This window comes from Gossypium arboreum, chromosome 1, assembly GCF_025698485.1.
Source record: "Gossypium arboreum isolate Shixiya-1 chromosome 1, ASM2569848v2, whole genome shotgun sequence".
In the NCBI taxonomy this organism is placed as follows: domain Eukaryota; kingdom Viridiplantae; phylum Streptophyta; class Magnoliopsida; order Malvales; family Malvaceae; genus Gossypium; species Gossypium arboreum.
In genome coordinates, this window is record NC_069070.1 from 97,427,478 (window position 1) to 97,453,543 (window position 26,066).

Consider the following 26,066-nt stretch of genomic DNA (forward strand, 5'->3'; position numbering starts at 1 on the left):
GCAAGTTTAGCCAAATCTCCTTCTAGATCTCTTCTAAACAAAGAAAATGAAGCAAAAATCTCTTCTTCCTCTTAGGAATTTCGGCCAAAGGAAGGAGGGAAAAGATGAACAATTTTTTGTTTTTTCTTTCTTAGTCTTTGCTCAAAGAAAGGATGAATGACAACTTTTTTTCTTTCTTTCTCTCTAGCTACGGCACCAAGGGGGCATCCATGCTCATTTTCTTTTCATTTCTTAATTCTTTCTACATAATGCACTAACTAAACATGTTGGAAACATGTCCCTTGCCCATAATCTAGACATGGTCAACCACTCATTCAAAATAAATGGAGTATTTGACATGCAACTCCATTTATTTTGCTTCATTCCTTTATTAACCTCTTGAAATTAGCTACATATTTTTAAATCCTTTCACATGAGTCCTTTTTCTTTCAATTCACAATCAAATTAACTAAATCAAAGAATTCAAAATTCACACATGAGCACACACATATTAGAGGCATCAAAATAAATTTTAAATTATTTTTATGCCTCGGTTTTGTGGTACCGAAACCACATTCCGACTAGGGTCAATTTTGGGCTGTCACAGAACTGCTGACGATCCCCGAGTCGGTGGCCAAAATCAACAATCTAAAAAAATAGAGAAATAAAGAACAGAGTAAGCTTTCAAAGCTTAGTAAGTTTTAATCATCACAAACAATTAAAGACTTATCGAAAATCGAAACATTTATTTAAACAGACTTATTCTCAATTCAAATTACTTCATGGCCGAATACACATAAACATATACATAGATTCCTCAGCACATATTTTTCTTCTACTTAAAGTTCATACGATGCACTTAAGTCAAATAATCTCATATATTAACAACATTTGACCGAATAGGTCATTGTTTTACTCGTAGATATAACAATCATTCACACTTAAGTATCATGCTTTAATACTAATAATTCACAAAATCATTGACTGAATGTACATGAGTACATAAAGAAATTTTAACGTATAATTCATATACAAATATACCATGATCGTTTAAATCATTCTCATATTCGCAAATATAACCATCAATCATATTTATATATATATATATATATATATATATATATATATATATATATATATTCTTCATTGATGCTAATGATTCACTTTGAAATCAAATCACTGACGAATACGTAATACGTACCTGAACATCTTAAATGTATAATACTTACTCGATGATGGTTTACTGCGAACATTCAATATCGTAATCTTACTTAACTTACTGGCATTAAGCCTGTCAGGTCTTAGGACTTGAAACCAATTACCAGCACAAGCCTGCGGGAATTTAAACCCGGTATAATACTAGCAAGAAGCCTGCGGGATTTTAGCCCGGACATATTTCCAGCACGTAGCCTGCGGATCTTAAGTCCGGTTATAATTCCAACACATAGCCTGCGGGCTTTAGGTCCGAATATAATTCCAGCACATAGCCTGCGGACCCTAAGTCCGGATAAACATCACTGAATGTTATGCATACTTATTCGCTAGAAAATTCAATTCACATAACATCTCACAATCATAGTTCATTTATTCCCTTCGAATAATAGCATAACATGGGCACCATTCATATAACTTTTGGCTCAATAACATACATAAGAATATATTTCTATTTTACTTTCCAAGCTTAACTTCTAATGTCTATTCGGCTTTAAGCCTTAAACATAATTTATTTGTTAATCAACTATATTCAAATAGATTCAGTAGATCGCAGTAAAGTTATCATACACATATCAAGACATTATCAATTACGTACTAAATGTGACTATTCAAAACTTACCTCGGATATACTTGAATGGTTGCGAAAAGGCTACTCAATTACTTTCTCTTTTCCCCTATCCAACTTCGACCCTCTTTGCTCTTAAGCTTAAATTCAAAATTTTAAACTAGTCATTATTCGACTATTCAAGCATTACTTGAGAAATATAATATATATATATTCGACTTTCACACATATAGATCATAATAAGTTTATAAGAAAACATTAAGCAACTCATTAACAATTTTTTATCAATGTTTACCACATAATTACAAATTCACAATAAGCTATCTTCCTGAGCAACAGTCACCAAATTATTTATAACTGGAGCTACAAAAATCCAAATCAATTGCCGTAAAATTTCCTTGAAAATAGACTCATATATCTTGTATCCATAAAATTTTCAGAATTTTTAGTTTGGCCAATCAATACCAGATTTTTATTAAAGTTTCCCCCTGTTTCATTGTTTGACTAATCTGACCACCCTTTACTACGAATCAAATTTCTAATTGTACAGAAGTCAAAATATGTTCTCGTTGATTTCATTTGAAGCTAGACTCATTAAGCTTTAATTACATAGTTTATTCAGCTTCTAACTCCACTGTCACAATTTATGGTGATTTTCCAAAATCACATTACAGCTGCTGTCCCAAGCAGATTTATTACAATATACTATTTCACAACTCTTTGCATTCATATTATTTAAACATGTATATCACCAATCAATTTCATCACATATCTATAATTTCACTTAAGCATAATCTCAATCCAAATATATCCATTGTCCATATATCAAGCTTACTTAAAGCTATTTATAATTTATTCATATCATTAACCAAATATAGTTATGCAACCAAAACACAAATCATACATATCTTATAATATGCATATCAAAATAACTCCAACCATGATCAGATATAACTGAATTTAAACATGAAAATTAAGCCATTTTTGAAATCCTATACTAAATCAATACATACCAAAAGCTAATTTTTGCATATCCGTCAACTCGAACCTAAAACCATAACCGAATACTCAAGTACATATTATCTATTTTATTATTACAATTTATGCACATGTGGCTAAAACAAATTGAACCATTTTGAACCAAATATCAACTAAAAATACAACCATTTCGCATGTTTATTATTATGCTTATAATTACATATTTTCAATATAAGCTAAATCATGACCGAATTATCACTATAATTTACAACATTAACAAACCATTTCCAAAACATATAACACCTTCAAAGACATCCATACAACCCATAGCCAAATGCATCATTTCAAATAAATAACAAAAATTAAGTCATGGGCTATCAAAAGAGCTTAGCAATTAACTCAATTTCACATAAATTATCAAGAAATAAAATCAAACATACCTCCAATTAGAAACATCAAGGCCGAATATCCAAGAACCCTTTTGTTTTGCTTGTTCTTTAAATTTCGGCAAAATGAAAGAAGAATGGATGAAAACTTTGCTTTTCTCACCTATTTTCTTTTGTTAAGTTATATAATTCCTCTTATAATATCATTAAATATTATATTACTAACATGGAATCATATAATATTCATTAGGTTATTATTTTACAATACAAAATACATATTTTTCCTGTCAACCTTCATCATTGTCGTCCACTAATTTAATAGTGGTCCATTTGACATGCAAGTCCTCCTTGTTATATACCATGCATTATTTGGCCCTCTAAATTCTTCCTATCACATTTTTAAGTTTTAGCACACAAGTCCTTTTTAGCTATTTCCACATTCAAATGACAAAGTTAAGACACGATACTTTCACACATACACTTTCACATATAATAAGCATAGAATATAACATTTAATTATTTTTATGACTCGGTTTTGTGGTCCCGAAACCACTTTCCGACTGAGTTCAAATTAGGGCTGTCACAGGCATCATCTAAATACTTTAACAATTTTAAAATCGGAGGTACGGCTAGCTAGATTACAAAGCAACGATCTCAAAAAAGTAAAAATTATCAAAAACCGAGACGAAATAGACTTACAAGCATGAAGATGAATGGTCGAACCTTAAAAGAACAACAGCGGCTTTCTTTTCTTCCATATTCGGCTGAAAGAGATGAACATTGCATGCATTTTTATTTTTTGTTTATTTAATTAACCTTTAATAACAATTTACGATTTTACCCTTAATGTAAAACCACTAAAATATTTCCTGCATGACCAAACATGTCCACTTACAATTCAAATCGTTTAATTACCATTTGAGTACCCTCACTTTAAAAGCCAAGGCCAAATAACACCTTTTACTAAAAGCATGCAACTTTTGCATTTTACGCGATTTAATCCTTTTTACAGAATTAACCACTTAAACGATAAAATTTCTTCACGAAACTTTCACACAACTCTAATATCATGCTGTAAATATTAAAATAATAATAAAAATAAATTTTTTGATGTTGGATTGTGTCCCGAAACCACTTTTTTTATTAACCCTAAAAATAGGTTGTTACAACTCTCCCCCCTTAAGGATTTTTGTCCTCGAAAATCTTATAAAAGAATAGATTAAAGATTTGCTTTCACATAACCTTATCAATTTCTCACATAACTACAGATTTCTCAACTCTTTTATCTCACAAACTAAGATTTTTATATTTTCTTTGATATACGTCATATCAAGCTGAGTTTCTACTTTTGAAAGAGATATTATAGAAAAAGGATCTTATCTGTATCATCTCATCATATATATAAGAAACACATTACAAATCTTCTCAAGTTCTGATGATAATCTCATACAGGCCGATGAATCGCAGACCAACTTCTCTTTATAGTTAAATTGAGTAATGCTTTATCCACGGTAATACTTTCTCAAAACTTAGTCCTTTAACTGCAACTCAATGTTTTTATGTTTCAAGTTCGTATCATTTTTCTGTCAATTTGAAATCACTTTCTAATGATTATGAATTACTTTTCACGATCTCTTCAATCTCCCTGATCAGAACAACTCAGTAGATCTTTCTCTTACAAAGCTCTATCCAGTACAACAGAGTTCGGTAATTGCAACTATACAATACTTTCTACAATGCCATCTATATACTAATCTAATAATCATTATTATATGGAAACTCAACCAGCAGTAAGTGTCTATCTCAGCTGCTTTCAAATTCTAAAACACAGTAACAAAACATATTTCAAAGAATCTGAATCACTTTCTTAGATTAACCATCAGTTTGAGGATGAAATGTGGTATTAAAACTCAACCTCGTACCCAAAACTTACTATAGTTTTCTACCAAATCACAATATAAACCTTGAGTTCCCAAAATAATGGAGACTGACACACCATATAATCTGAAAATCCCTTAAATGTACAACTCAACAAGTCTATCAAAAGAGAAATCTGTACGTATAGAAATAAATATGCAGACTTTTTAAACATTCGACAGTAACCCAAATAATATCTTTCTTTTTTGGTGATAAGAAAAATCCCAATACAGAATCCATCATAATATTATCTCATTTTTCACTCAGATATCATCTCATACTGTAACAGTCCGGAAGGTATATAACAATCAGTTTAACTTGCTGATACTTTAAACTTCTAAGCGTAGAGTTAGAATGTCTCGATTCATACCTGTCTATCAATACAATTGTTTCAGATCATTGAACATCTTGTTTTTCCTGGAAAAATAGGCAATCTACTAATGTGAGCTTAGTGTATCAATCGCTGTAAAATCTCTGGATTTCTCATTACTCAAACTCTATTTTGGAGCAACAAGTAATCATCAGTTCTAATCTGAAACTCTAAATAAGAAGATGTCTTTCATTGTACTCTTTTAACTTGCAATTCACTACTTTATTTCCAATTCCCACACATTTGCTGAATAAACATCAATTTAGCTTTTTAACTTAGCCAGTATCACATCACCTTCCAATAAAGTAACTTCACGTAATACTCATAAAGCAAACAAGGATTTTCTGTAACACCCCGTACCCGAATCCGTTACCGGAATCGAACACAAGGTGCACACAGACTTAACTTAATTATTTTCACAGTCCATTTAGAAATTTCCAGACAAGCTGGTCACTGCGTCACTGTCGCCTTAAAAATCATATCTTGAGTTTCAAAGCTCGAAAATCAGTTTCGTAATTTTTCCCTGAAACTAGACTCATATGTCCATCTACATATTTTTTTTCTAGAATTTTTGGTCAGGCCAATTAGTACAGTTTATTAGTTAAAGTCTCCCCTGTTACAGGGATCGACTACACTGACCTTCGTGCATTATGACTTGGATATCTCCCTGTACAGGGATTCAATACTGATGCCGTTTGTTTCTATAGTAACTAGACTCAATGAGGAATCTATACATATATGGCATGACTCCTAATTATCTCTGGTTAATTTACAATGAATTTCCAAAGTCGGAACAGGGATTCCAGAAACCGCTCTGGCCCTGTTCCACGAAAACCTAAATATCTCTTAACATAGAACTCATATGACCGTTTCGTTTCTTCCATATGAAAGTAGATTCATCAAGGTTCATTTACATAATTTATTCACTATTTAATTCCATCCCTACTATTTTTAGTGATTTTTCACATCCACATCACTGCTGCTATCAGCATCTGCCTTTGAGGTAGACTTTACCTATTTCATAATTTCCATGAATCAATTAGCCCTTTTTGCATACATGGCACAAAGAATGATCATGATTAACCATTCCAATGGCTAATCGTTTCCAAACATTTCCATACCTCTTAATGACAACATACAAAATGATTATGATACCATGCCAAAGTGTATATAAGCCATTTTCGCATGGCTATCCAAATTTACACAAAATCCATGGGTACATGACCAACAACAAAAAGGGTAGTCCTATACATGCCATTTCAAAGTTCAACCAAAATTGTACCAAAAGGGGGCTTTGATAGTGTGGGAGACTTCGACTTCCAAATATCCCGAGTCCGATAGCTGACGAGCCAAATTCTATAAAACAGAGAAACAAAGAAACGGAGTAAGCAATTTATGCTTAGTAAGTTTTGAGCAAGGGATTCTAGCACAACAAAAGCATAGCATTCGTATAGCTAAACAGATAATTTCATATGCACAAATTCTCAATATCATACTTACTTCACATTACCAACCCTTATGTTCATACACAAAAGATCAACTTAGCCAAAGGCCGGTAGCTCATTTATCAACTGAGCGAATACTTATTTGTAAGGGCTCGACTAATTCAAAGCACATACGAAACATACCTCATTGTCGGGATTTCACAAGCGTATTAACTGAAATTTTTACAGCAAGTTCATTCATTCCCGAATCACGTACCTTCGGAGTTTAACCGGATATAGCCACTTGTTCAAATACCTTCGGGACATGGCCCGGTTATAGTAGCTCGCACAAATGCCTTCGGGACTTATCCCGGATTTAGTAACTCGCACAAATGCCTTCGGATCTTAGTCCGGATTTAGTAACTCGCACAAATGCCTTCGAATCTTAGTCCGGATTTAGTCACTTAGCACAAAGCCTTCGGGACTTAGCCCGGACATCATTCGAAGAACCATGCACACATATATCAAAAGGGGGCTTTGATAGTGTGGGAGACTTCGACTTCCAAAAATCCCGAGTCCGATAGCTGACGAGCCAAAATCTATAAAACAGAGAACAAAGAAATGGAATAAACAATTTATGCTTAGTAAGTTTTGAGCAAGGGATTCCAGCACAACAAAAGCATAGCATTCCTATAGCTAAACGGATAATTTCATATGCACACATTCTCAATATCAAACTTACTTCACATTACCAACCCTTATGTTCATACACAAAAGATCAACTTAGCCAAAGGCCGGTAGCTCGTTTATCAACTGAGCGAATAATTATTTGTAAGGGCTCTACTAATTCAAAGCACATACGAACATACCTCATTGCTGGAATTTTTTGCAAGCGTATTAACTGAAATTTTTACAGCAAGATTGCTCTTTCCCAAATCACGTACCTTGGATTTTATCCGGATATAGCGACTTCGCTCAAAAGCCTTCGGACATAGCCGGTTATAATAGCTCGCACAAATGCCTTCGGACTTAACCCGGTTTTGGTAACTCGCACAAATGCCTTGAGAATTGACCCGAATTTAGTCACTTAGCACAAAAGCCTTCGGGACTTAGCCCGGATACCATTCGAATAACCAAGCACATATATCAACAAATCATAACACATTCTTATTACATTCTCATTACCAAAGCTCCAACACAAGTTACTTATCATATTTACAATTTCGGCTCAATAGCCAAACACAAAGAGCATGATTTCAATTTGCTTAACACATGATCTAATCAAGTCATAATCTAAGTTCCATTACTCGAAAACTTACCTCGGATGTTGTCGAATGATTCCGATGGCTATTCGACCACTTTTTCCTTCCCTTTATCGGATTTAGCTCCCCTTTGCTCTTGAGCTTAATTTAACAAATAAATTGATTTAATCATTTGAGCATCGAAAGAGGAATTCAAGGTACTTAGCCCACATATTTTCATTAGACATTAAAGTCACATATGTACGGAAATCATGAATCAAACTCAACACATTAGTTAGTACTCTCCTTAGCTGAATTTTCCAAGCCAAGAATAGGCATCAATATGCCTGCCTCTAACCGAATGCATGCACACCACTCCCCCTCATGTGGCCGAATATGCATGTCCATGTTGAGGCCAATTATACACTTAATACTACACATAAACGGCATTCATTTTACTAACTAACGCATTCCATATTGTAACTCAATACGCATCAATCATTTACTTCATAACCGAACATCATCATATGAAAATATATACCTTGAGATAGTATATATGTCATACCAATACATCATGTGCAAACATATATACATGTAGGTGCAAGGGCCGAATCCCAAGTTGCTTATAACCAAATATAAACATATATCCAAAGCTCAAATCTTACCTACCATGCAATATGCATAAATCATACCTATGGATATACCATGGCCGAATACATCACAACACCATATCATTTCAATTTTGGTTATGGTTAAACAAAGAACTTAATGTCTCACTCCAAAATGCTAAAAGAAGGTCCAAGAGCCATCAATCCACCATCACATGTATCATTAGCAAGCTTCATATTTACATGCAATGGCATCAACACAAAATCCACCTTGGCCGAATATCATCCCCATGACATAGCAAAGTTTTGAACCATGGACTAATTAGAACTCAAGCTAGCAACTAAAAACATGCATGAATCTCATGGAACACCATCAAACATACCTTAACTTAGATGCAAATATGGCCGAATATCTTCAACCTTTCTCCTTTCAAACCGGCCAAGAAGAACCAAAGGATGAAGCTTTTCTTTTCTCTCTTTTTTTTCTTCCTAGTTTTGGCTCAAAGAAAGGATGAACAAATTTTTTTTCTTTTTTTCTTCAACTCACGGCAATGGGGGGATCACACACCTTCTTTCCTCTTTTTTTTTTTCATTTCTTTATTCCTCACCTTAGTTTAATGTTTCTTCCCATATTGCACCAACAAAACATGTCTATGACATGTTTTGCCCATCCTCCTTTGTCATGGCCGGCCACTAGCTATTAGGGGGGAAATTTGACATACAAGTCCTCCCCTTTGATTACATGCACTATTAGGTCCTTATAAATTAGCCTATCACATTTCAAAAGTGTCACACAAGTCCTAATAACTGAATTCACATGCAATCGACTAAATCGAAGCTTGAAATTTTCACACATACATAAATACATATTCTAGACAATAAATATTATGTTCAAACATTTCGGTGACTCGGTTTAGCGGTCCCGAAACCACTTCTCGACTAGGGTCAATTTTGGGCTGTCACATTTTCTACTCCCAATATTTGTGACTACAATCACTTTCCCTAGATGATAATCAATAGCTAATCCAAAATCCTTCCACAATTAACAACTTTATTAACAAGTGTCAAGCCATTCAAAATTCACAAATGCAATAACTTTCTCCATCAGAATAACTTTAATTTACAAAATCATTTCTGAATTAGATCTGATCTAATAGTTATAATTCTATACCATATCTTCTAGAATATGAAATCTTCATTCAGACTACCCGTCTATTCACCCGTGAGCATACAAGATTTATTTTCTGAACCTACGAATAAACTCAAGTATACAAAATTCAACTACCAATAACTTAATCTGATTAAATAAATAAGTCAATCTCTATTGTCAATAATGCAGTATGAAACAAAAGTGAAAATCAAATATAGTTCCAATAACAACCAATGCAGAATCACAACTTCTATAAATTCGAGATTTGTATAGCAATGTTACTATGATCAAATCAAAAATTATAACCTAAGTAAATATAATTATATTCATTCAATAAATATCTTTCACAGATAATCGTATAGAATCATAAGAAAACTGAGATACTGTAATCCCAAATATAATACTATACTGAACATTTTAAGAAAGCACCCATATCAGATGGTAAATATCTCAATGATATCTTAGAGGAAATCCAGAAGTAAAGCATTACTCATATGCACTGGAATCAACGGTAACAGAAGCAATATAATCTTCATGTATACTCAACACAGAATAATAACCAGTAGAAATAGAATACTAACAGCATACAGATTTTACCATCGACCTTCTATTGACACAATGTAATAGAATACCAGAGAAAAATATAAAAATGTCGATTATAATCCAAACAACCCAACAATACTTTCATATATCAATATATTTAGATAACGTTATCATATGATAAGAATTTCATCTGAAAGTATGTCGTTATACATCTAAGGATAGATGAACACATAGAATACCCGAAAGAAATCATTGCAATTTACATCAACTATAATCGCTGCACTCAGCTATCAATACAATTCAAACATTATTTCACTGTCTAATCTTGTCATCACTAATCCCACATTATCTCATCCATTAAAATTAATTCAGAAGAAATTTTGATAATACATTCTTAAATTATCATACCTGAATAATTTAGTTAACTAAAGTAAATTTCTTCTTTAATAGCGACATTGAGTAATCTAAATGATCTTGTAACATCTCGAATTAGGGCCTAGTCAAAATAGTAGTTTCGGGACCACAAATCTAACACATTAAAATTTTTATTATATTTTTATGGTCTATAATTTAACAGGATGATTTCATGAAAATTTCGTTTGAAAATTTTGACGTTTGGGCACTCAATTTGGTCAAAAGGACTAAATTGTAAAAAGTGAAAAAGTTGAGTTCTACATGTTAAAGGTGTCTCATTGTTATGAAATTTTAAATTAGAGGCCCTTAAATGGTAATTAGACCATTGGATAATTTATTGGACATGAAATGGGTGAAATAGAATATTTTTAATTTAGGGGCATTTTGGTAATCTAGTAATTAAAATGAATTAAAAACAAAATTAAAAGCCAATTTTTGTCCATCTTATACCCCATGGCTGAAACTTGCATGAAGAAGACATAGCTAGGGCTTTTCAAGCTTCCAATCTCGATTGTAAGTCCGTTCTAGCCCCATTTTTAATGATTTTTACGTTTTGAAATCCTCGTAACAAGATCTACTCATTTCTACCCATATTTTGAGCTAGGGTTTGTGTTTGAAAATTTACCCATGGATGAAATGCATGTTTTTTTATGTCTAGTGGTATAAAATGAATGCTCGGTGTGTAATAAACGACTTTTACTAAGTGATTTTCGGTGAAATTGTCAAAAAGTACCGTTTTGCAAAAGTTACAAAATTTGTCATAAAAGTGTGATTTAGTGGAAATTAGAGGCTGCTATAGTTATGAAAATGATTTGGCTAGGCTTAAAATGCAAGGAAATTAGATAAAAATCATTTTACGAGCCTTTGGACAAAAGTGTAAATATGTGAAAGTTTAAGGGTCAAAATGCAAATTTGTAAAAATATGATTTTTGGACCCATATGAATAATGTGACTAATTAGTAAGCTAAATGTGATATTATAGATCAAGGAAAATGAGATTCGGGCATAGATTGGAAATGAATGAGATTATGGACTAAATCGAAATATATAGCCATGCTCGCATTTTAGGTAAGTTTGTATGTAAATAATATATCGATTCTTTTAATGTTATTATATTTTGTTATTATATGAGATGTGGCTGCCTATAGAATGACCATTTGATATAAATTACGAATCGAAATAGACTATGAATGAATTTGTTGACTGTTGAAAAGTGAGGAAATTCCCGGTTGAACCTTTGGAATAGAAATGATACTACTATGTGTACCAGATAGTTAGGTCAGATGTGTAGTACTAAATGCAGGCTACTATGCGTACCCAACAAGTTTGATCACGTGTGTAGTATTAAGTACAAGCTACTACATGTATCAGACGATTAGGTCACGTGTGTAATACTAAGTGTAGGCTACTACGTGTACCAGATTGTTGGCTACATGTGTAGTACTAAGTGTAGGCTACTATGCGTACCAGATAGCTTCGGTTACAAGGGTGGTAATATGTGCAGGCAACTGTGTATCTATTATTATTCCGATGAGTTCAACGGGAATTTGACTAAGTGAAAATACATGTGAACATGACCATGTGATGAATAAGTACAGGTATATGTTTTTGGAAATTTATGAGCAATGTGCTCGATAGTTGAGTGAACTTTCGGTAAAATGGATTGGAGTAAGTGAAATTATGTAAGAGTGGAATTTGTAATAAAATAGTTTTGGACAGCAGCAGTATGTAACTTTGAAAAATCACCAAAAATCGTAGAAATCAAATTAGAGGTTGAATAAGATATGAAATTAAATCTTATTGAGTCTATTTTCATATAAAGGAAATAATGTAAGTAAAAGAATTTCATATTATAAGATATTTAAATTTTTGTAAGACAAGGTCGAATGATTTTAGAATCCCTATTTTGACTTGGAAAAATCATTAAAAATTGTACAAAAATAATTATGGATTATAATTTATATTCTTAAAATCTTAGAAAGAAATAAACGGAAACATTATCCAAATCTTGCACGAAGAGATAATTGATTTTTAGTGCAGAAGGATTGGAACTGTCGGACAGCAAAACAGGGGTGACTTTAAAGAATAAACTATACTTATTGGCTAGACCAAAAATTCTAAAAAATTTATTGGGAAAATTTTAGAAGATATGTGAGTCTATTTTTTGGGAAAATTTACGGATCTTAATTTGGATTTCCATAGCTCTAGATATAAATAATTTAGTAACTATGACTCAAGAAAACAGCATGACCAGAAAATAAGTAAAAGTGAAATTATGATTATATTTCCATGGAATCATGTTGATAATTTACTTATTATTTTCATATGGACTTACTAAGCTTTAAGCTTACTCCCTTCTTTCCATTTCTTTAGTGTTGACAGGTTAGCTTAGGGTTGGAGATCGTCGGAGGCAACCTCACACTATCAAGCTACCTCCTTTGGAGTATTGATGAATATTAATGTCTTCAAGTGAGTGGCATGTATAGGGACTTAGTTTTATGATAGATGCTGTTATGATTAGCCATATGTATTGGATTACATTGATTCATTGTATATAGCCATGAGATGTGGCTTGTAATGCTTGTGGCTTGTTAGCCTAATTATCCATGATAAGTTCTAATGCTTGTGATGCGATGATGTGTTTATGCTTGTGGGATATGTATGGTTGGTATTATGACATATATGCATGATGGGTGCTTCTTGACCGATCGAAATGGTCATAGCCACATGGTAAATGTATAATATGGAAAGTTGGTAATGTTTGAACATGAATACTTGATGTTGATTGAAGCTACTTGATAAATTAATGGTTATGAAAGTTTGGTAAAAGTGGTCATCAAATGATAAGGTCAATGAATATAGAATTGTTGTGTCTAGATTTGATATTATATTAGTACGTGTAATAAGTGAATGATAGCATGTTAAAGTTCAGAAGATACCTCAGTGAAGTATGTTAAATCATTAAAATGATGCAATGATGTATATCTTTGATGTGTGTAAAGATGTGAGGGATTAATGGTAACAAAAGGCTTGGAAAATAGCCTAAGTACTACCCACACGGGTAGAGACATGGCCATGTGTCTCAACCGTGTGGAAGACACGGCCTAGCACACGAGCATGTGGTCTGGCCGTGTGGTTAAATATGTTTTGCTGACGTCATAAACAGAGAGTTACACGGCCTGAGCACACGGGCATGTTGGAGACACATGGGCGTGTCTCTGTGTCCACATGGGCGTGTCTCTGTGTCCACATGGGCATGTGACCTTGCTTCAGGAAAATTTTTCTAAGTTTCCCCAAAACTTTCTAAAGTTCTCAATTTATTCCCAAAACGCCTTTAATGCATGTTTAGAGCCTCGATAGCTCGTGTAAAGGACATTATGCATGTAATTGAATGCTTTTAATTTAAATGAAATTTTATGCCCCAGTTTTGTATGTTTGTGAATGTTTAAGTCCGATAACGCCTCAAACCCTGTCCCGACGTCGGATACAGGTAAGGGGTGTTACAGATCTTCTAAGCAATCATTTCTTCTAGAATAGTCTTCGCTTACTAACCCATTCTCATATCTGACCATGTTATAAATCATTTAATCTTTAAACTCTTTGATTTCTCACACTTGGGAATTTGTTCAATCCTAATCTAATAAATTTCATTATCACTCTATACGATAAGGGGGATGAAAGTCGTAAAACCTCATAATTTGACTTTCACATATACTCGCATATGACATAACATTTATCAATAACATAATGTTATAAACTATCATTCATACCTTTATGAGTTTCAACTCATCATAAACACATTTTTTCTCAAATATTTGAGTATCACATTTAGTACTATCAGAATTAGCTCGGTTGGAAAGCACATCTGTCTAATTAAAATAATTTTCGTCAGAGTCAGAAGATATCACACTATTACGGGTTAAATATGGAATGTATAGTTACACTCACATATGCTACGTTACTCAAAAAATCGACTAAACCGTAGCTCTGATACCAACAAATGTAACATCCCTAACCTGTAACCATCGTCAGAATAGGTTAAGAGGCATTACCAGACTTATCACTCAGTTCAGAACTATTAATTAACAAATAACATCACACTTCGATAAATGTCACTCATTAACATTCATTAGATACTTAAATCAAGCATACAAAGTTTTAATCATGCATTCGGGACTAAATTGATAACATATAAAAATTTTAGAAACTTATAAAAAATTTCAACATTTCAAACATCACAAGCCCATGTGAACAGGTCGTGTGCCTCACACGGCCAGTAGACATGCCCGTGCTTTAGACCGTGTGAAAATAAGGCATACATATAGACTTGCATCACACGGCCAGGGACACGCCCGTGTGCCTTGGCTATGGTGGTGACTGATTTGGGTCATACGGCCGACCACACGTCCGTGTGCCAGCCCATGTGCCACTCACACAACCAGTAGACACTCCTATGTGTCTAGGCCATGTCAAACCTATAGGGCATACTGACTTAGTTTCAAAGGCTATCCTAGGGGACACACGACCATTTAGCTTGACCGTTTGTCGTACACGGCTAAGATACAAGCTCGTGTCCCCACCCATGTGGACAAAAATAGGCTATTTATAAAGCCATCTTGCCACCCTTTAAACAAAAGAATTCACAAGCATATATGATCATATTTCATAACTAATTAGCAAACATTTCATAACTATTTCATATGTAATGTATTCCAATTCAACTTGTTATACAATTACCTATTTTATACCGTGCAAAATCCATTCATCTAACAATATATATCAATACCTCACTTGCATACTTTCATTCAAACATTACCTTACCAAAACATATCATATTTAAACACATATACATAACCAATATATAGCCAAGTTAAGCCAAATCACATGGCTTAAACATATCAATGCATATAAGCTTTAATAGCTAAAATAACTCATATATCTCATACAATCAACTAGCATATACATGCCATATTATCAATTTCAAAGAGTTCAAAAATACCAATTCAACTCCTGGATCGTGTGATGAAATCTTTGATGACTGCCAACCCAGTGAACTTTCAAAACACTATAAAATACGAGAAATAAACAGAGTAAGCTAATAAGCTTAGTAAGCTCGTATGAATAGTTTGTACTATATACCATTTAACAATTAATTCACAATTAGATAAGCAGGAATACATATAAATCAGCTCCATCAAAAATTAACATGTATTACAATAACAACTTGATAATTCCTGTATGTATTCATCGATTTTCACTTACATAACCCATGAAATTATTAAATATCACTTACTTATTAAGCGTCTCACGTATACCTGAACTAATTCATATTATCATTTCAATTCTCGTAACCTTATCTTCTCCGTTGAACCATGGAAATAACATCGAATATTATGTATCTTGCACACTAATGGGTATATACGTGATTAAACCACCTATATCTCGATTCACATATATAACAGTTATCCGTACGTTATTATAACCTATATTACCATTTCAATACAATCCAACCAAATTTGCCAAATGCATAAGCATATAAAATCATCAATAGTTTAGTATCATTATATCGATGTAAATATCAAGTCACCATAGGTGAAAAAATAAATATTCAATCTCAAGTACATATAACTTCATTCCATATTTAATTCATTAAATAACATCAATACAATGTAATTCACATAACATTATGGCAATTCATTTTTATTCGTATAAACTGTAATCCATTCATATAACTAGTAGTTCATCCGTATAACCAGTAATTCATTCATATAACTAGTAGTTCTTCCGTATAACCAGTAATTCATCAGTATATCAGTAATTTATCCGTATCAACAGTAATTCATATAATCTATAAGAGTAATTATGCTCATTGAACTACATAGAATTTGGATAGATACTCGAGTGATACACACTAACTAAGTGTATTTATCAGTAACCCATCAATTCATCATCATACATGATCTTTTGAGTCATGGTCGGTAAGCTCCTCCTGAGCTGATAAATGGCAAGCTCTATTAAGCTGAAACGGTAAGCTCTATCGAGCTGAATAGTAAACTCATACGAGTTGAATTGGTAAGCACTAATGAGCTGAAAACACTAAGCTCTTACGAGCTGATATATCAGTAAGCTCATACAACCTCTGGTGAGTCTGCAACAAATGCAAGAGCTCGACCAAATCGGTAACCCTAGTGACATGTCACTCATATCTAACAAATTCTTACGGATCAAACTGGCTTGGTAATTATCCACTTCATCATTTAAGCATTCAATGATCAATAATTCAATTTCTCAAATCATATATATATTCAATTCAATTAAATATATATACATTTAAATACTCAATTCACATACCTAATGCATATTGTCATACCGAATCCATGTAACGTATATAACATTTGTAACATTTCACTTACATTTATGTAAACAGTAATATAATCATATAATCGGTAATTCAAATTTCAAGTGGGCTATTCATTCAACTTATACACATACATTTTAAACAATTACATGTATTTAATAATTCGATTCTAGCTATACGAACTTACCTCGTGTTGCTCAAATAAAGCTATCGGCTTTTCGTCTACTTTTCGTTTTCCCCGATCTAGTTCCGGTAATTGCTTATCTTAATATCTATATATAATATCAAATTCAGCATGTTAAATTCCCTTCCTATTCAATTTGACACTATATACATATTTTGGTAAAATTAAGCTTTTGCCCCTAATATTTTATATTTTTACAATTTAGTCCTTATAACGTAAAATTGTAAATTCATTCAATTCAAGGACAACCCATGCTAGCCAAATTTTATCCATACTATTAACAGCCCATATTTTCAATTTAATCACACATCTACCATATATTTTACACTTTTCTCAATTTAGTCCTTAATTGACATTTTTGTCAAAAATCACTTTATAAAACTTGTTAATCTAGTTTCAAACATTAATAATCTATCATAAAACATCTAAAAAACCAAGCATTCAACAATGGCATCGTCCAAATACTTTAACAATTTTAAAATCGGAGGTATGGGCTAGCTAGATTATAAAGCAACGATCTCAAAAATGTAAAAATTATCAAAAACCAAGACGAAATAGACTTACAAGCATGAAGATGAATGGCCGAACCTTAAAAGAACAACAATGGATTTCTTTTCTTCCATATTCGGCTGAAAGAGATGAACATTGCATGCATTTTCATGTTTTGTTTATTTAATTAACCTTTAATAACCAATTTACGATTTTACCCTTAATGTAAAACCACTAAAATATTACGTGCATGACCAAACATGTCCACTCACAATTCAAATGGTTTAATTACCATTTGAGCACCCTCACTTTAAAATCCAAGGCCAAATAACACATTTTACTAAAAGCATGCAACTTTTGCATTTTACGCGATTTAATCTTTTTTATTGAATTAACCACTTAAACGATAAAATTTATTTACAAAAATTTCACACAGCTCTAATATCATGCTGTAAATATTAAAATAATAGTAATAATAAATTTTTTGATGTCAGATTGTGGTCCCAAAACCACTGTTACGATTAACCTTAAAAATGGGCTATTACACTCACCACGGGATTTCGTATTGCATTTAGTGCAGACACTAGGATTGTGATATATGCTTCTACGAGTGGTGATCTCCTTCCTAAGTCTTATAATGAGGCTTATGAAATTATCAAAAGAATAGCCAATAACAACTACGAATGGTTGACCAATCAAGCAGCTTCAGGAAGATAAGTAGTAGGAGTGCATGAAGTGGGTACTCTCACTTCACTTGCAACTCAGGTATCTTCAATTTCTTCAATGCTTAAAAATTTTCCTACTAACAGTCTGAACAATGTTGCTGCTCAACCACCAAATTAATTTGGCATTATTTCCTACGTATATTGTGGGGACGAACATTCATTTGAGAATTGTCCATTAAATTTTGAGTCTGTTTATTATGTAGGAAATGAAAACCAGCATAGAACTGGACAATGACCATAGTCAAACTTCTATAACCCTTCACGTCGAAACCATCCAAACTTCTCTTAGAGTAACCAATAAGTTAGATTAAACAACACATACATGCAGCAAAGATCGAATCAACCTTTAGGGTTCAATCAACAAGTTCAGAAACCACCACAAGCTAAACCATCTAATAATTTGGAGAATTTGTTACGGTGTACATGGCTAAGAATGATGCCTTAGTCTAGAGCCAAACAACAACAATGAAAAATTTGGAAAACCAAATGGGTCAGTTAGCTACAGAACTTTGCAATAGACCGCAATGAACCTTGCCGAGTGACACAAAAAATCCAAGGAATACGAGTAAGGAACACTACAAAGTAGTTGTTTTATGAAGCAGAAGGACTTTGGAACCCAAGGAAGTTGAGCTTGTAGATGAACCTTCCTAGAGAAAGGAAAATCAGCCGACAATTAAAATTTCTACACCACAAATGCTAAATTCTGAAAATTCTAAAGAGGTAAAAGCTAAATTAGTTAATTCTGATAAGCTAATACCTTTGTTTAATGTAGATACAACACCTCAAAAGAGTTTTCCGATCCAGGCCAAGGTTCCATCACTACTGTATCCATAAAGACTTAAGAAACAGAAATAGGAGGTGAAGTTCAATAAGTTTTTAATGTTCTTAAGCAGCTTAACAATAATATCCCATTAGTAGAACCTTTAGAACATATGCCCAACTATGTCAAGTTCATGAAGGACATTCTTTCCAAGAAGAAGATGCTTGGCAAGTTCTACAGACTAGCATTAATAAAGGAGTGTAGTGAATTCGTACTAAACAAGCTACTTCTTAAAATGAAGGACCCTGGGAACTTTACTGTACCTTGTAACATTGGAGAATCTTACTATGGTAAAGCTCTATACGATCTAAGAGCAAGCATTAACTTGACGCCAATGTTTATTTTTAATATGTTGGGGATAAGTGATGTTAGACCAACAACTATGACACTCCAACTGGTAGATCAGTCTCTAGCACGTTTGGAAGGAAAGATCGAGAATGTTTTGGTACATGTAGATAAGTTTATTTTTCCTACTAAGTTTATTGTTTTAGATTTTGAAGCTGATAAGAAAGTTTTGATCATCCTTGGGAGACCTTTCCTAGTAACGGGGAGAATATTAATAAACGTGCAGAAAGGTGAACTCACTATGCGAGTTCAAGATGATCAGGTCACTTTTAATGTTATTAAAGCTATGAAATTCCCTAACCCAGTGGAAGAATGCTCAGTCATGGAGCAGCTAGAAACCTTAGTTTCTATAGAATGGGAATGCAATTCTGTAGAAGACCATTGGAAAACACCTTAGGGTTTGAACCACTAGAAGATGAACAAGGTAAGGAAAATATGGCTTTGATGGAAGCCAATCCAAAGCGTTATGTTCGACCAGCACATTTTGAACCATTGAAGTTGGAAATTCAAGAATTCACACAACCAAAGTTTTCAATCAAAGAATCACCCAAATTTGAACTAAAGGTACTATCTTTTCATTTAAAATACATTTATATAGGTAATTGTTCTACATTGTCTGTGATTCTTTTAGCAAAACTAATAGAACACCATGAACAGTAGCTGATTGAAGTTTTGAAGAAGTTCAAAAAGGCAACCGATTGGACTTTAGCTGATATCTGAGGAATAAGCCATTCCTTTTTTATATGCACAAGATTATTTTAGAGGAGGGGGAGAAAGCATACACATATGTGAAGAATTGCGATTGATGCCAAAGGACTAGAAACATATCAAAGAGGAACGAGATACTTTGACGAACATCATAGAGGTAGAATTATTTGACATTTGGGGAATTGATTTTTTTAGGCTCATTTCCTTCTTCTTAAGGAAACAGGTACATCTTATTGGCTATTGACTATTGACTATGTATCCAAATGGGTGAAAGCTAAGGCATACCCAACAAATGATGCTAAGGTAGTCTTGTGATTCCTACATAAACATGTATGTACAACATTTGGGACTTCTAGAGCTATAATTAGTGATGAAAGATCTCACCTTGTAAATAAATGGCTTAAGTGGTTTCTTGAAAAGTATGATATTTGATCTATTGTAATTTGGTGTAGTAGATCAAACTAGTTTTCACACTTTAGGAGCTTAAAATTAAGTATTTTTATTAGGACGTAATTATGTTTTAGTAAGTTCTGTTAAATCAAATCAAATGTGCAAATTGAGTCTTTTATTGAACTTAGGGGCCGAATGAGACCTAAAGGGAAGCTAATAAAATTTATAAGTGTGCAAGAGACCATTAGAAGGCATATTAAACAGATATTGGTCGCTATGTTGCAACATCGAATGCTTAATATTGCAACATAAAATAGCAGAATGGAGAAATAACGAAACTGCCTTCAATGTCACGACACAGCCTACTGGTGTCACTACATACCTTTGAAGATATACCTAGAGGAGTATACTGACTCCTCTTTCATGGCACAGGTGCTAGTCTATCGTGACATTAACTTTGGACAAAAATTAACACAAGTCAGGGGGCGTTTTGGTCTGCACAATCAAAATTAAAGCTCAAGAATGTCAACTAACCTAGGGTTACAGACAACAGCCACTTGAGATCTATAAATAAGCTCCTTTGTCACATGTAAAAGATACCAATTTACTTAGTTTATAATTTTTCTTTTAAATTTAGTTTAGCTTTGCTTTCTTTTAAGGTTTTAGAATTGTTCATACTTATCTTAAGAGATCTGATTTGTGGAGATGATCAAACTCTGTGGATTCGATTTATTCTTAATACAAATCAGGGTTTTTCTTAAAATCTACATTCCAATTCATTTATCATGTTTTCTATTTGCATCAATTCTATTTTGTTTATAAAACCACGAGGAACTAATCATTCTATGGGGGATTACTGAATGGAGGTATGATCCATTAATTGTTTTGTAGGGTTACTCACCGGATCAGCTATTTAGGGAAGGAAGAGCTTAAAACCCTATGCCTGAAAAACCTAGGAAGTAATTGATCTGTCGTAACTCGGTGTAACAGATTAAACTAGCTTTCATACTTAAGGAGCCTGAATACTAGCATTTCCATTATATTCTAGTTAAGTTTCTTTAGTTTGACATATATTTAATAAAATGTGCGATTTAAGTCTTTTATTGACCTTAAAAATCAAATTAGGCCTAAAAGAGAGCTAACATACTTCGTGAGTGTCCAGGAGACCATTAGAAGGCATTTTAGCCTAATACTAGACGCTATGTTGCATCACAAGAGGTTTGATGTCGCAACGTAGAGCGCAGAATGGAGAAAGTATGAAACTGACTTCAATATTGCAACACAAACTGAAGGTATTGCGACATACCCCTAAAGACATCCCAAAGAGGAGCATATTGACTTCTATGTCGCAACACAAGTCTTAGCATGTCGTGACCTAGGGTTAAGGACGGCAGCCACCTGAAGGTTATAAATAGGGGTATATTGCTCTACACAATCAAACTTAAAGCTCGAGAACATCAATAGACCTAAGGTTAAGGACGACAGCCACTTGAAGGCTATAAATAGGCTCCTTTGGCACAAGTTATGGACACCATTCCATGAGCCTAGATTCTTTCTTTAGATTAGTTTTGTTTTCTTGTTTTCTTAGGTTTTCTAGAGTTCAGTTTATTTGTCTTTGTTTTGCTCAGTAAACTGAACATGTAAATAATTATTAGAAATACCTATGAGTCTAGTAGTGTGTCTAATTAGGTTTTAATTGAGTAAATTTAGCTTAATTAATAGTAATTAGGAAAAAGGACTAAATTGAATAAAGGGTAAAATTTTAATTTAGATTAAAAGAAAATAAAAAGGACCTAAAGGGCAATTATACCAAAAATATAAATTGAGGCAGTTTATCGTGAGGAAAATCTAAGATTTTTACGTTTAATATATTATTATATTATTATATAATAAAGATATTTTGTGTTTTAATTAGAATATATTATATTATATGTATATATAAACTAAAGAAACAAAAGAAAGGAAATAGAAATGAATAGGGATGAAACAGAAAGAAAAGAAAAAGGAAAAGAAAAGAATAAATTTAGGGTTTTCAAGGTTCAATTTTAAATTGGTAAGTCAAATTAAGTCCTTTTCTTGTAATTTTAAGTTTTTATGAAACTAGAACAAAATAATATTAAGTATGTGCTGAAATTTTGGAAGATATTAGATTTTTAGACATTAAATTTTATTGAGTAAAAGTGTGAATTGGGGATTGAATTAATAGAATTTTAACTAGAAGTGGAGATAGATTAAATTGTAGAATAAGTTAAAAATTTGTATAATAGGGACTAAATTGAAAGAAATTCGAAATTATGATTTTTATGCTGAAAATTTGTTGTTAAGTTTAAGTTTAGTTAAAATTTGAGTAGAAATAAGGTATAAATTGAGGTAGAAAAATGGATGAATTAGTTAGGACCAAATTGAAATTAAGGTAGAAATTTAATAGAAATTCAGGTATTTAATGTGAATGAATGTTGTATTAATCAGTGCAAATTATTATTATTTTCGTAGCTAAAAGAACCTGAGGCATTGGCATCGAAAGGAAAGGAGAAAGCTATCGAGGACTAAACCGGAGATTTACGGTTTATATTACTATAATTCGAATTTAGTTATTATTTATTTTTGAATTTAAATTTATGTGTATGGTAAGTGAAATATAAAGTAAGTATTATTATTAAGTTGAAAGAAATTCAATTGAATGATGAATATATGTGTGGAATTGAATTGAATATTGACTTGAAAATGGAAAAGTGAATTTTGAATTGAATTGTGATTGAAAGTGAAAAAGTGAAATTGAATTGAAATGTGAATTTGGAAACCCTATTAACTAGTCTGGCTGAGTCAGATATAGTTGGCATGCCATAGGATTGGAAGTGTTTAAGGACACTTCAACATCGAGTCGATGAGACACTAGGTGTCACTATTTTACTTCGGATAGATTCGATGAGGTATTGGGTACCACTTTACTTCGGCTAGGCCAATGAGACATTGGGTGTCACTTTCTTGCTTTGAACTATCCGATGAGGCATTGGGTGCCATTCTGGTGTGTTGGTTGGATCCGTGTATCCGCCAAGGTTCGAATCTTGTTAATAGGGATAAACGATGTGAAAAAGAAAAATTGAACAGAAATGAAAATTTGATGCATATAAGTGATATGTGATGAAATTGAGAAATGAGAATGAAATGGATAAATCAAAGGTTTCAAAGGTTATTAATACCTAATTGTTTATGATATTTAGTTGTTATTTGGTTAAATTGAATTGTTATTGATATGGAATGAAAGTAGTGTAAAAATTAAAGTAATATGTGTTCATGTATTATATGATTGATTATGTGAAAATTTATTTGGTTATTTATAATTTGAATTATAGTAATACCACTGAGTATAAAATACTCAGCGTACGGTTGTTTCCATGGGCAGATCAATAGGTGTTCAGAGTCTCAGTTCAGCATTCAGGCAATCCAGACTCTAGCACAAAACTCGGTGATGTATTCTTCTTTTGGTAAAAATGGCATGTATATAGGTGTTATTTTAATCACTTTAAAATGCTATATAATTTTTGTTGTAAAGAATGGTATTAGGTATTTTGGTGTTTAAACTAATGAAATGGTATGAAAATTTACATGATATGCATGGTAAAATTGGTGTTAAATTTAGAATGGATGAATGAAATTCTAATTTAATTTTAATGGTAACATAAATGTTCATAGAGTAAATTATCAAATTATTGTTATAGGTATGATTTTAATACGGTTAAACATGAAATTGCATTGGTTGAAATATTGGTTATGGATTGGTCCTGGTTTGAAATTGTAGGGAAGGTTAGATATTTATAAAGAGGTTATGTTAAGTTTTTTTTTTTTAAAAGTCAATTAGCAAAAGTTTTATATGAATTTATGATTATATTATAATATGTTCGATAATTATTTGAATATTCATCATAAATTGTCCGATTGTTTGGTAATGTCTCGTAACCCTGTTTCGACCACAGTTTAGGGTTAAGGGGTGTTACAGTTATTAGAGATCTGAATTGTGAAGGTGATCAACTTTTGTGGATTCGAAAATTTTATCAATATCAATCAAGCTTTTCTTAAACTCTTCAATTCATTCATTATGACTAATTCTTCTATCTATTCTATGTTGTTTATAAAAGCCATGAGGAACTAATCCCTCTGTGGGGGATTAACGAGTGGAGGTATGATCTGTTAACTATTTTATAGGGTCATTCAATAGATCATCTATTTAGGAAAGGAAGAACGTGAAACAAACCCTGGGTCTGACAACCCTGGGAAGTCATCAAGGTGGGAATTAACGCAAAATTGGTATTGCCCATTCGTGAACACCTTCAACCTAAGCCAGTTTGGACTGTCAGGTCAAAAGATAAGTAGTTCTTGCTAACTCATTATGTTAGTGGAAGATTGGAAGATCCTGCTAGGGTAGCGACTAGCTGATTGACAAGGAACCCGAAGCAATAGTTGATGGGGATTACTGAAGCGAGCTAATCACCTAGAATCGAGATTTGATTTACTCTACTCTTCTATCTCTTGATTTTTTTTATGTTATTTTAGTATTATTATAAACTCCATAAAACCCTTTTTTTACTCTCGTACTATAATTTATTTTAAAGTACTAATTAGATCTTTTAGTATTTAAGTTAGAATAGATCTAGCACTCGCCTCCCTTGGGTACGATCCTTGAAGTACTTAACTACCTCATTGTAAAACTATATTACAACTTGACCCATATACTTGCAAATATTGCCTTGTCATTCCATATTTTATTGCAATATTCACACTCTGGACGTTAGTACGTCCGAAGGCAGTCAAGTTGTGGGCGTTGTTAACTTAGAGGCAACGTCACTAGGTTAATTTTAATTTTTCCATGTAAAAGAATAATTAGGAAATTTGTAGGTTATAGTTATGACAATTATTTTTTTAATTAACACATCTAACATTTTTTTCAGGAATCCTACACACTGTCAACCAAATAATCAGTCAGCACAAAATCATGGATGATTTTTATTATATATGGTCTGATGAAGACTTCAATTATGATGAAGATATTTACAAAGAAGGAGTCTACGAAGATTGGGAGATCCAAGAGAATCAACGATTACTAATGCTTGAATTAAGTCGACTTAGAGAGAAACCCTAGTTCTTTCACAAGATGATGATAACCATGATTATATGCCATCAGAAAGGTACCAAGAGGTGTTAAGTCCGAAATTGAGCGAAGAGAAGAATATCATCATAGATACTTGGAAAGAAGGAGAAA

At 32.7% G+C, this 26,066-nt stretch overlaps 1 protein-coding gene across 1 annotated transcript; it reads left to right on the forward strand.

Annotated features, from left to right (window-relative positions):
- The first annotated feature begins 19,478 nt into the window (after positions 1–19,478).
- On the forward strand, positions 19,479–20,108 carry LOC108459020 (uncharacterized). The gene has a single exon (XM_017758393.1). It carries the CDS (start codon positions 19,479–19,481, stop codon positions 20,106–20,108), a length of 630 nt encoding a protein of 209 aa, XP_017613882.1.
- Positions 20,109–26,066: the final 5,958 nt, after the last annotated feature.